The sequence below is a fragment of the Salvelinus fontinalis genome, chromosome 17 (assembly GCF_029448725.1).
Source record: "Salvelinus fontinalis isolate EN_2023a chromosome 17, ASM2944872v1, whole genome shotgun sequence".
NCBI lineage: Eukaryota > Metazoa > Chordata > Actinopteri > Salmoniformes > Salmonidae > Salvelinus > Salvelinus fontinalis.
In genome coordinates this window covers 1,817,308-1,830,546 of record NC_074681.1, presented here as the reverse complement: position 1 = coordinate 1,830,546, position 13,239 = coordinate 1,817,308, and the positions used below count along the sequence as shown (strand labels likewise).

General features: G+C 43.4%; 1 protein-coding gene across 2 annotated transcripts in view; it reads right to left on the bottom strand.

Moving 5' to 3' along the window:
* LOC129813550 (1-phosphatidylinositol 4,5-bisphosphate phosphodiesterase delta-1-like) overlaps window positions 1-10,880 on the bottom strand; it is a 50,350-nt gene extending 39,470 nt beyond the window's left edge. For both annotated transcript variants that reach the window (XM_055865850.1, XM_055865849.1), the window contains exons 1-3: window positions 10,678-10,880; window positions 6,015-6,173; window positions 492-598 (exon numbers count right to left, since the gene is read on the bottom strand). In XM_055865850.1, the coding sequence (XP_055721825.1) occupies window positions 492-598; window positions 6,015-6,173; window positions 10,678-10,777 (366 nt within the window). In that variant the 5' untranslated portion in view covers window positions 10,778-10,880. The remainder of the gene's footprint in view (window positions 1-491; window positions 599-6,014; window positions 6,174-10,677) is intronic.
* Between the last annotated feature and the right edge of the window lie 2,359 nt (window positions 10,881-13,239).

Here is a 13,239-nt window from a genome sequence, read left to right as displayed (position 1 = left end):
CTCTGCCTGACCTCCACCCACTGCCATCTCTGCTTGATCTCCTCCCACTGTCATCTCTGCCTGACCTCTTCCCACTGTCATCTCTGCTTGATCTCCCACTGTCATCTCTGCTTGACCTCCACCCACTGCCATCTCTGCCTGACCTCATCCCACTGTCATCTCTGCCTGACCTCCACCCACTGCCATCTCTGCCTGACCTCCTCCCACTGTCATCTCTGCTTGACCTCCTCCCACAGTCATCTCTGCTTGACCTCCTCCCACTGTCATCTCTGCCTGACCTCCTCCCACTGTCATCTCTGCCTGACCTCCTCCCACTGTCATCTCTGCCTGACCTCCTCCCACTGTCATCTCTGCCTGACCTCCACCTACTGTCATCTCTGCCTGACCTCCACCCACTGTCATCTCTGTAATACTGTAAAGCAAAATAAAGCCTGACTGAAATTCCATTGAATACACTGCAAATTGAGTTGTTTAAAAATATATAAAAGAACCTTGAAGATTATGGAGAAACATCTCCCCTCCACCGGCGCCTCCGTGTTCTTCCTCAGACCCTCCGATTGACGGCCAGCACGCACCGCTGAGATGTCCTTAATGGAAACTGTAGAAGAGAGGAGTGGAGAGGAGAGGAGAGGAGAGGAGACGAGTGGAGAGGAGAGGAGAGGAGAGGAGAGGAGAGGAGAGGAGAGGAGAGGAGAGGAGAGGAGAGGAGGAGGAGAGGAGAGGAGGAGGAGAGGAGTGGAGTGGAGTGGAGTGGAGTGGAGTGGAGTGGAGTGGAGTGGAGTGGAGTGGAGTGGAGTGGAGAGGAGAGGAGAGGTTATTGTCTACAATAGGATCGCTCAGACTATATTGTAAAGCAACTTTGAATACCAAAGAACCAGTGTTGAAAACCAAAGAACCAGTGTTGAAAACCAAAGAACCAGTGTTGAAAACCAAAGAACCAGTGTTGAAAACCAAAGAACCAGTGTTGCCCAACCCAATCCAATCTTGCCTACTGCAACTCACTACTCTCCGGCATCAACTCAAGCTCCCTCCATAAGCTGCCAATGGTTCAGAACTTTACAGCCCGACTCCTCACCCACATTAAGTCCTGGCAGCACATCACCCCTGTCAAATCAAATCAAATTGTATTTGTCACATGCGCCGAATACAACAGGTATAGACTTTACCGTGAAATTGCCCAGTCCTCCCCCAGCAGTGATTACAAGATCCTCTTTCTGATCTACAAAGCCCTTCACCACCTTGCCCCCCCCCCCCCCCCATTACCTCTCTACTCCACTATCAACCCACACGCACACTCCATTCCACCACAGCAGGCCACCTTGTCATCCTCAGGTTCAAGCTCCAGAGTTTCAGGGGCAGGGCCTTCTCCAGGGTTGCTCCAGAGTTTCAGCGGCAGGGCCTTCTCCGGGGTTGCTCCAGAGTTTCAGCGGCAGGGCCTTCTCCAGAGTTGCTCCAGAGTTTCAGCGGCAGGGCCTTCTCCGGGGTTGCTCCAGAGTTTCAGCGACAGGGCCTTCTCCGGGGTTGCTCCAGAGTTTCAGTGGCAGGGCCTTCTCCAGGGTTGATCCAGAGTTTCAGCGGCAGGGCCTTCTCCGGGGTTGCTCCAGAGTTTCAGGGACAGGGCCTTCTCCAGGGTTGCTCCAGAGTTTCAGTGACAGGGCCTTCTCCGGGGTTGCTCCAGAGTTTCAGCGGCAGGGCCTTCTCCGGGGTTGCTCCAGAGTTTCAGCGACAGGGCCTTCTCCGGGGTTGCTCCAGAGTTTCAGCGACAGGGCCTTCTCCGGGGTTGCTCCAGAGTTTCAGCGGCAGGGCCTTCTCCAGAGTTGCTCCAGAGTTTCAGCGACAGGGCCTTCTCCAGGGTTGCTCCAGAGTTTCAGCGACAGGGCCTTCTCCAGGGTTGCTCCAGAGTTTCAGCGAAAGGGCCTTCTCCAGGGTTGATCCTAGGCTCTGGAACCCCCTCCCTCATCTTTCTGTCTCCCCTAAAGCCCTACCTCTTTGACAAGCCCCCCCCCCCCCCCCCCCCCCCCCACACACACACACACACACAAGCAATGCAATACACTATAAAGATTATCCTCTCTCCACCACACTGAGCACCACCTAACCTAAACCCTTAACCTGCCTCTTACCCTAAACCGGGTTTGTATTCTAACCCCAATCCCGCCTCTTACCCTAAACCGGGTTTGTATCCTAATCCCAATCCCGCCTCTTACCCTAAACCGGGTTTGTATCCTAACCCCAATCCCGCCTCGTACCCTAAACTGGGTTTGTATCCTAACCTCAATCCCGCCTCTTACCCTAAACTGGGTTTGTATCCTAACCTCAATCCCGCCTCTTACCCTAAACTGGGTGTGTATCCTAACCCCAATCCCGCCTCTTACCCTAAACTGGGTTTGTATCCTAACCTCAATCCCGCCTCTTACCCTAAACTGGGTTTGTATCCTAAACCCAACCCTCTCCTCTACAAACACTGGTACATCTCACTCTTTCCCTTCCTTGACCCACCCCTCTCTTGTTTCATGTTTTGATAGTCTGATGTTGTTTTGTTTTGACTACTGTTTTTATTTTATTCATATTTTTTTTAAACTTTGGGTCTATTAAAAAGCACTCCATAAGTCCCATGTATTATTATTATTAAAGCACTCACAGAGAAAAAGAGAGATGAAAGATCATTTGAATAAACAGGAAGCCACATAGGAAACGTGCAAAAGACAGTTAAGGTTTGGCATTCCCTAGAACCAGGAATTACATTATACTAGTCCTGTGTTGATAGACTACTACTTGGGGGAAGTTTTTTTGTGTACTTTGGATACTAAATTGAGTGAGGCTTTTGTTTTCCGTAGTCTTCTGTGTATGTCCTGCATTCAAGTGAACTTTGCTTTGTGTCATAAAATATAATAGACTATACAAATACTCATAAACCAGCTCTGGAAATTTCCACTCAAGATTACAGAATTGACAAAAAAACAAAAAAAAACACATAATTTCAAAAGTATATAAAAGATAAAATACAACAACAAAAAATGATTTAGACCCTTGAAACCCCCCCAAAAAACCTTCAAATTCTTTCTTTATCTCCTTTTTTGTAAAAAAAACAAAAAAAACAGCTTATCCAATGAAAACACTAATTTCTCTCTGACTTAGAGACCTGTCCGTGCTAAGAGAGACTAAGAAAGCAATAAACTCTTATCACCATAGTTATTATCAAACTCTCTGTGTTGACAGACTTTTATGGTCTGTGAACCTAAAGATTTAATCCATAAAAAGGTGACATCATGAAGCTGAATGAAATATCAAATCATGTCAAGTACATATAGTGTACGTATTTAATTCTAGCGGCCTAAATAAAATAAATAAAAAACTATCCACATTTTTCATTTATCTAAATTAATGCCAGATTAGATACCTGTACATATTGCAGTGATTACCATAACAGAAAAATATAATCGTTTTTTAAAGATTTTTATCTGAGAGACCTACTGAGTGTAAAGGTAGAGGATAGTGGTGCTTTTGGAGGTGATTTTGGAGGTAGAGGATACAGGATTCTAAAACATTCCCTACCCTAACCAGTCCTGTAGATCTGAGAGGACTAGATTTATTTTACCGGGCGACGCTGGGCCAATTGTGCGCCGCCCTATGGGACTCCCAATCCCGGCCGGTTGTGATACAGCCTGGAATTGAACCAGTGTCTGTAGTGACGCCTCTAGCACTGAGATGCAGTGCCTTAGACCACTGTGCCACTCGGGAGATAGGTTTCACCTTAAGGTAATTGCAGGGCCTGTGTGTGGAATGGGCTTGGTCAATCCCCCAGCTCTTCTGCTACAGTAACTCAGTCGTAGATGAGGCCATTTACAGGTGTTAGCCTTCCTGAGAACTACCTGAGAACTACCTCAGCCTCAGGGCTCAACGAGATAAGGACCTACCTGGCTGCCACAGGTGTGGCTATGAGACAGACAATGACAAGGCCATGCACTGCATCACTGGTGCACCGACTAATTGACCATCTCTGCCTCTAGCCGTAGTACAACTCCCATGTTCACAAGCAGGGGTTAAACAGGAGAGGGCTGGTAGGGTTAGAAAGTAATAAAGGAAAATATATATTTTTAAATACATATGTATGAGTATGTATGTATGTATGTATGTATGTATTTATATGTATGTATGTATGTATGTATGTATGTATGTATGTATGTATGTATGTATGTATGTATGTATGTATGTATGTATTTACTATTTTCTACATTGTAGAATAATAGTATAAAGACATTTAAACTATGAAATAACACATATGGAATTATGTAGTAACCAAAAAAGCTATATATTTTATATTTCAGATTCTTCAAGGTAGCCACCCTTTGCCTTGATGACAGCTTTGCACACTCTTGGCATTCTCTCAACCAGCTTCATGAGGTAGTCACCTGGAATTCATTTCAATTAACAGTTGTGCCTTGTTAAAAGTTCATTTGTGGAATTTCTTTCCTTCTTAATGTAATGCGTTTGAGCCAATCAGTTGTCTTGTGACAAGGAAGAGGTGGTATACAGAAGATAGCCCTATTTGGTAAAAGATCAAGTCCATATTATGTCAAGAAGAGCTCAATTAAGCAAAGAGAAATGACATTCCATCATTACTTTAAGACATGAAGGTCATGAAAGTTTCTTCAAGTGCAGTCACAAAAACCATCAAGCTCTATGAGGAAACTGGCTCTCATGAGGACTGCCACAGGAAAGGATGACCTAGAGTTATCTTTCTGAGGATAAGTTCATTAGAGTTAACTGCACCTCAGATTGTAGCTCAAATAAATGCTTTACAGACTTCAAGTAATAGACACATCTCAACATCAACTGTTCAGAGGAGACTGTGTGAATCAGGCCTTTTATGGACGAATTGCTGCAAAGAAACCACTACTAAAGGACACCAATAAGAAGAAGAGACTTGCCTGGGCCAAGAAACTCAGGCAATGGACATTAGACTGGTGGAAATCTGTCCTTTGGTCTGTTGAGTCCAAAACCACCGTTGTGTGGTTCCCATCATGAAGCATGGAGGAGGAGTGTGATGCTGTGGGGGTGCTTGGCTGGTGACACTGTCAGTGATTTATTTAGAATTCAAGGCACACTTAACCAGCATGACAACCACAGCATTCTGCAGCAATACACCATCCCATCTGGTTTGGGCTTAATGGGACTATAATTTGTTTTTCAACAGGACAATGACCCAACACACCTCCAGGCTGTGTAAGGGCTATTTGACCAAGAAGGAGAGTGATGGAGTGCTGCATCAGATGACCTGGCCTCCACAATCACCTGACCTCAACCCAATTGAGATGGTTTGGAATTAGTTGGACCGCAGAGTGAAGGAAAAGCAGCCAACAAGTGCTCAGCATATGTGGGAACTCCTTCAAGACTGTTGGAAAAGCAGTCCAGGTAAAGCTGGTTGAGAGAATGCCAAGAGTGTGCAAAGCTTTCATCAAGGCAATGGGTTGCTACTTTGAAGAATCTAAAATCTAAAATATATTTTGATTTGTTAACACACTTTTTTGTTTGCTACATGATTCCATATGTTTTATTTCATAGTTTTGATGTCTTCACTATTATTCTACAATGTAGAAAATAGTAAAAATTAAAGAAAAACCCTTGAATGAGTAGGTGTGTCCAAACTTTTGACTGGTACTGTATATGTGTGTATATGTATATACTATATATATTTGCAAAAAATAGATATGGGGGATTGGAAGTGATTCAGACAATTACATTGATGGAAGCTACAACCTATCTGCAATGTTAAAGCTGAGTGTCGATCTAAGTGTTCCCCCTGAGATTAAACCCCCGTTTATTAACCTCCTAAATCCACCCCATCTCCCAATGGACATCATTGAAGAACAGTGAAAACAGAACAGAGAGTCAACAAACTCCTATCCACCAAACCTCCAACACTAGAGAGACAGACGGTCGGGGAGATGGACAGTCATACACACATTGTGGACGGATTGCCACCATGCTGGTTTTCACGGACAAGCACTCACAGGTCTGGTTGGACTTGAAGGTCTTCTTGGACTCGTGCCACATGGTCTGGCAGTCCTCCTGTAGCTTGTAGAAGCGGGTCTTCTTCCAGGAGGAAGATCTCACCTTCAGAAGGTCTCCACCCACCAGCAGGAACTGGAGGTCTGTGTCCCCCTCCATACCTGAGGACGGGAGAGACGGTGTCAGGAGGATAGTAGCTACTGTAGAGGCATTAAAGGCAGGTTATTATTGGAGGTTCACGTCACCCTCAGGATGGAAAGATATAAAATACAGACTATGAAGACAATAAAGGCAGGTTATTATTGGAGGTTCACGTCTCCCTCAGGATGGAAAGATATAAAATACAGATTATGAAGACAATAAAGTGATACTGTAAGAAGAAGACTTAATAAAAAAAGTCTTAATCAATAAAATATATACAAAATATATATAAAATATATACACTACGGTACAAAAGTTTGGGGTCACTTAGAAAGTTCTTTGTTTTTGAAAGAAAAAATCCTGTGTTCCAATGTTGTAAAGCACCATAAATCCAGAGAATGCCAGACTTTGATGACAAAATTTACCCACGAGGCACCACCACCCCACCTTCCTGTTCAAGTGAGCACAGCACAACAAGGTGAGTCCAAAAAGGTATTGTATGCTGCTGCATAAATTATGTAATATAGCAGGGAGATATGTATACTGTAGCTAAGAAAGTAATACTGAGTGTATGTTGTGTAGTAAGATGTTAGTAGCCCATGTGCCTCACCTTAATAATTTGGTCTATAACCTGTTTTAGAGAAATGTAGTCATTGAATATTGTAAGAGCTTTCATTGTATGCTTATAAATGCTTATATGCCCCCTTTATTTATCACAATAAGAAATTGTGAGGACCGACGCTGGGAGACGAGAAACAAGTACACGAAGTGATCATTTAATGGACAAGAAACAAACAAGGACAGCTTCTGGACAGGGGAAAACATAACGCCATCAATGCTGACACGGGGAACAAACTGAGGAACAGACAGATATTGAAGGGGAAATCAACAAAGTGAAGGGGTCCAGGTGAGTCCAATATTGCGCTGATCCGCGTAATGATGGTGTAACGTCTACTTCCAACTCACACTCTCAAACAAGGTAGATCCCCTGAACGCAGCTCACTCTCCAGATCTCTATCACCTGAAGTCTAATAACCTGTTCACACACCTGTATGTCACTTTCACACACTATTTAGTTCAGTTCTTTGCACCCCATCATTGTGAGGTATTGTTTGCTTTGTGACACACTTCTATTCAGAGCTCGGATTTTCCCGTAATTTAATCCTCCTGTGTGTGATAGTTTTACCTGCCTCACTAACGACTCATTTTCCCTATTCTCTGCCTGTACTTAAGCCTGTTATCAACCTATTGCCTGATCTCCCGGATGACGTTACTAGCCTTTTCCCTGCCTGTACTGTTGCCCTTTTGTACCCCCTGTGTATGACCTTCTGCCTGCCCCTGGACCCAGCTACCTGCCTCCTCCTGTGGTCATTTACAAATATACACCTGTTGCGCCCTGCGCTTGAAACCAGCTCTCCGTCTCCCATCGTGTTCATTACAGATGGTGACAGGTGTGCGTAATGATGGGCAGCCTGGGGGGGAGCGGGAGCAGGCGGGAGCAGGCGGGAGCAGGCGTGACAGAAATGTTAAATGATTTATAGTTCTACTTTTTGATGCATTCAAAACCAAAAGACTTTTATTAAAGTAGTATTTGCTAGATGCCTTTCCCTTCTACTTGAGTCCTTTTCTTTACTTTTACTCAAGTATGAAAATTGAGTACTTTTTCCACCACTGCTATTTGTTTGGCTAGTTATAGCCTAATGTTAGCTAGCTAACGTTGAACCTGGGTGGTTAGCTACCTGCAGATTCATGCAGGGTAGTATTATCGTGAGTTGGGATTATGGTTCATTGTTTAACTAGCTAGCTAGCTACATGTCTTAACAAAAAACGCCACTATGCAGGTATCCATTTCAATAGAAAGTCACTGCGACAACTGTTGACAGACATAGCTGGTAAATTCGCTCTGGCTATCTACTCCGATTTCAGACTACGGGTAAGATAGTCTAGCTAGCTACGTTTTCAGATATTACACGTTTCTAATTTTGACATTAAGTCTTTTCATTTCAAGTGAATGTGTACTGTTAGCTAGCTAGCTGAATGGGTGTAGACAAAGAAGAGCTCTCCAATAGGTACCAAAAGCAAAAGGCAATTTTCTCAAAAGTTAAGTTACAAGTTTATCAACTTTCAAAGCAGAATTATTTTCCCATTGTTCCTCAAATGCAGTGTATGATAAACCATTCTGTAGCTCTGTGTATCTGCTTTTATCCAACGTAAAAAAAAAAAAAAACATTTCAAATTTTGCTACATAAGACGGAATGAAGGCGGTCGGTCACATATGTTTTTTTTTTTCTACTGACAAATCAAATCCATCAATCAATCAATCCAAACTGTGCAGCGACCAATTGATGAATGGAAAGAAGCATCTGTTACAAAACACCAAAATGTTTAATGAAATTCTGAGATTGTCAAGACAAGCCTTTGATATTGGTAGGGAGGGTGGTATTTTCTGTTTGTCAACATTGACATCGTCTGTTTATTGTAGTGTTGAAAACACAAACCATGATATTGAAGCGCCTGATGTCGCTATGCTTTGTTTATTGGTTGTGTGGTGCATTGGCATAGTAACCTGTTGGTGGAGAATTCGTTGCACATATTTGATATAATTATAAATATGGCATCAACATTTTTAAAATCTGATTTCCCCTTAGCTGATCATTGTCTGCAGCCGGCTCTGATTGTAGAGTAATGAAATAGGCAGGGAGAGTGAGCTCGTCTGTGGTGGTCGGTGAACCCTTAACCTTCTGACCCGTAGCCCTGCGTGGCATCGACTGTGCCACAAAAGCATGCTGAAGTGGCAAAGTCGTTATATAAACGTTTATAAACATTGCTGGGGCGGCAGGTAGTCTAGTGGTTAGACTGGAGGGGCGGCAGGTAGTCTAGTGGTTAGACTGGAGGGGCGGCAGGTAGCCTAGTGGTTAGCGTGGAGGGGCGGCAGGTAGTCTAGTGGTTAGAGCGGAGGTGCGGCAGGTAGCCTAGTGGTTAGAGTGGAGGGGCGGCAGGTAGTCTAGTGGTTAGAGAGGAGGGGCGGCAGGTAGTCTAGTGGTTAGAGTGGAGGGGCGGCAGGTAGTCTAGTGGTTAGAGCGGAGGGGCGGCAGGTAGCCTAGTGGTTAGAGTGGAGGGGCGGCAGGTAGTCTAGTGGTTAGAGCGGAGGTGCGGCAGGTAGCCTAGTGGTTAGAGTGGAGGGGCGGCAGGTAGTCTAGTGGTTAGAGAGGAGGGGCGGCAGGTAGTCTAGTGGTTAGAGTGGAGGGGCGGCAGGTAGTCTAGTGGTTAGAGCGGAGGGGCGGCAGGTAGCCTAGTGGTTAGAGTGGAGGGGCGGCAGGTAGTCTAGTGGTTAGAGCGGAGGGGCGGCAGGTAGCCTAATAATTTGTAAAATAAAAAATAATAATTTGTTCTTAACTGACTTGCCTAGTTAAATAAACACAAGGTTGCTATAGTTCTTTTTGGTCGTAAACATTATTTTGGGTTAATTCTATACAGTACAAGGGGAGGGTCATATGATAATATTTAATGTTGGGGGGGGGGCATTTTATTCATGACACCTCGAGTTGGACCAGTCTGTCCCCTAACCTAATTCAAAATGATTATAGGGAGCTTCCAGTGATCAAATCTTCACGATTTTAGTTGCTTTAGGTTTGTTTAGGTTACTCCACATCATGCTCCCAGACACACCAAGTTTAACTAAATAGATATAATTGTCACTGAAGTTGACAGTTTGTATTCCATAATAACCACATGGAAGTATAAACTATCTGGGGCACTTTATAATAACGCCACGAAATAAAGCATTTGTCATTTATTAATCATTTAATCCAACCATAATATGTGTATTTTAGGTCCTCATAAACAATTTACTAATCATTAGTTATTAAGCATTTTTGTGTGGCCTCATCATAAACGTGAGCTATATAATCTTTATAAATACTGTAGCGACCCCGGTGTGTAATCGCGGGTATCGACTTCCGCCACTTGAGCTTGTTTTTTGTAATGTATTATTAAACAGTAACATGCAAAACATAGACATAACAGCCTGGACGAATCCATAAAAAAAACGGGCAGGGAGTGCGGCCTGAGCCCTCAACCATCATCAACCAACCATCCCTCAACCAGCATAGCCCCGCGTAAATCGACCGTGCCACAAAACCATGTTTTCAGTGGCAGAGTCGATATCCGCACATTTACACCAGGGTCGCTTCAATACTATATAACTGTAGGGAGTATGGAAAGAGTGCTATTGAATTTAGATAGTGTAGGGATAGTGCTTTTGAATGTTAAATAATCTGAGCCTTTTTACGCTTGTGGCAAATGATAGAAAGACTTAAAAAGGTGTTTGAAAGTCATGCCAGCTGATCCCAGGTACTACTGCCCACATTCAGTCATTGGAAGTGCTATGCCTATTAGGTGACCTAGTGATAATGTGTCACCGTATATATTGGCTACAGTCGCAGGTAGAAACAGCTGTCAAATGGTCGACGCAACATCTTACAATATCACAGGTGTTCCCGTGGGTTAGATAAGTAAACTTACCCAACAGTTTCACATTTAAACGCGTAACCTTCTTGCTTTTTTCATTATGAAGTAATTCCTCGGATCTGGTGCGTTTGGGCTGCCTTTGTATGCATTGCATTGTGACTTAAATTCTTTACAAATAGTATCCGTTGTTACAAAACAAAAATGTCTTGTCTGCGAGAATTCTATTCCTGCTTGGCGTTTTGAAAGGATCTGTCTTAAAGGGCGTGTACTACTCAAAGGTAAAAGTTCACTAATCATTTTACAGTCAACTCCACTGCTCAGTAAGGCGATAGGCAAGAGCTGGTTACGGCAAGGAGAAAGCCCCTGTTACGTGTTTTCGCGTTTTCACTGCGTGTACAGTACACTAGAATAAAAAAAAAAAAATCACAATTAAAAAATGCCACTGTGTTACCCTTCGTACATCAGCTAATATCTCGAAGTGCTGTACAGAAACCCAGCCTAAAACCCCAAACAGCTAGTAATGCAGGTGTAGAAGCACGGTGGCTAGGAAAAACTCCCTAGAAAGGCCAAAACCTAGGAAGAAACCTAGAGATACTGGCTGCATATGCTATTAGATGGTTATGCTCGGTTTAAATCAGCATCATTTTAACCAAAGTGTCGTGACTTAATAAACTAGTATACTAAGTAGCCCCTATGCCATCATTCATAACATACATTTTAAAAATACAATATCCAAATGTAAATGTTTATGATCAATATCATGAATGATGGCGTATTATTTATAGAAGTCATACTATAAGAAATGGCATCTGCCAAATGGGATTATTTTCATTATGGATAGCCTGCCTACCTTACCTTACTTTGCCTGAGACAGCTGTACTTGGATGATATTGATAATAAGACTTGGTTGCCCTCTTTTGGTGAGATTCTAGAAGACATTGTGTGCAGGGCCGGATCCAGGCATAAGCAGACTCAGTTGGGTCTCAATTTATCAGAGTTAGAAATGCAGCACTAAAACATTTTGCCGCGAGGTGGGGGGCCTCCCAACCAAATTTCACGTAGGGCCCCCAAAAGGCTAGATTGAAACGGATATAACCTCCATCATTGCAGGGTATTTTGCAATCTCCTTACAGTTATGAAATATCTTATTGTTTTGTGCAAAAGGAAGTTAAAACCCTGCCAGCAGCTACTGTAAACAACATACCACTGAATGGGGAGTATGGTGAGTATCCTATGGAAACCAGAAAGTGAGCCACATAATGATTCAGACTGAGACAAACAAGATTTAGGCTAAATATTTAGCTAGAAGAGGATTGGTTCGCTTCACTCTCAACTGTCTGCCATTTCCTAGCTCAGCTGAATTCAAAATGGACCACTAACCACTATCCTATAGCCACTATCCTATACTAGGGATGTGGCAAACGGACCATTTTTCTTAACATTTAAAAGGCCATTTTTTTCTCTCTCGGTTTTCCGCTAAAACGATAAGAACAAATCATAAAATGTCACTTAATTTACAATGAAGAACGTATTACCTATGTTTGACCGCAGGAGCCGGCCAATTCAGTTATCTACTACCACCCCGTACAGACATAGAACGCAGCTACAGTAATGTCTACAGCGACAATTGATAACTTTTCAGACAATAAAAAAACAAAAAAGTGTCTCATCAGGTCTGTACCTTTTCAGACAGTAGAATTCTGCTCCGGTGTAAAATGTTATGTATTTATTCTCTGACAACAATAAACGTCGTTGATTGATGTGCTGCTATGTTTTTTTATGCAGTTTTTTATTGTATGGTAGCTAGATGTGTTTTATTTCTACTAAACGGTATTTGACAAACATTAAAGTACTTTTTTAGGAGAATGGTCTGCGCGCAGCAGTTTGAGATTATTTGATTGGCAGTTCTGGTTGCCTAGTGATGGATTTTAGTCCGCTTCATAAAAGGCATTCCTTTACAGACAAGTTAAATGTCGCCAGACAAGGTTTCGTGTTGGCTTTTGAAACCTGTAGTGTAGCCTACCCTAACAGACAATCAAACATACCGTAGCGGAGACGCTTTCAAGGGGCCACATCCCAATGCGTCTGAAAAGGGTAAGGATACAGCCTACAGGTAGCCTTCTGTAATTTCACATGAGGCCAAAATGAAGAGTAGTTTACCCCGTGATCACAAGACTGGCCCTAAAAGACATTGGTGCCATGAATAGGCTAGGATATTCTACACGCAACAGACCGAAGACCGAACACACTATAAAACCTATAAGACGATCCTACAGCTGCTGTCCTATAGCCGCTGTCCCCTAGCCCCTATCCTATAGCCACTCTCCTATAGCCCCTATCCTATAGCCACTCTCCTATAGCCCCTGTCCTATAGCCCCTGTCCTATAGCCCCTGTCCTATAGCCCCTGTCCTATAGCCACTGTCCTATAGCCCCTATCCTATAGCCCCTATCCTATAGCCCCTGTCCTATAGCCACTGTCCTATAGCCCCTATCCTATAGCTGCTCTCATATAGCCGCTGTCCTCTAGTCCCTATCCTATAGCCGCTGTCCTATAGCCCCTGTCCTATAGCCCCTGTCCTATAGTCCTTGTCCTATAGCCGCTGTCCTATAGCCGG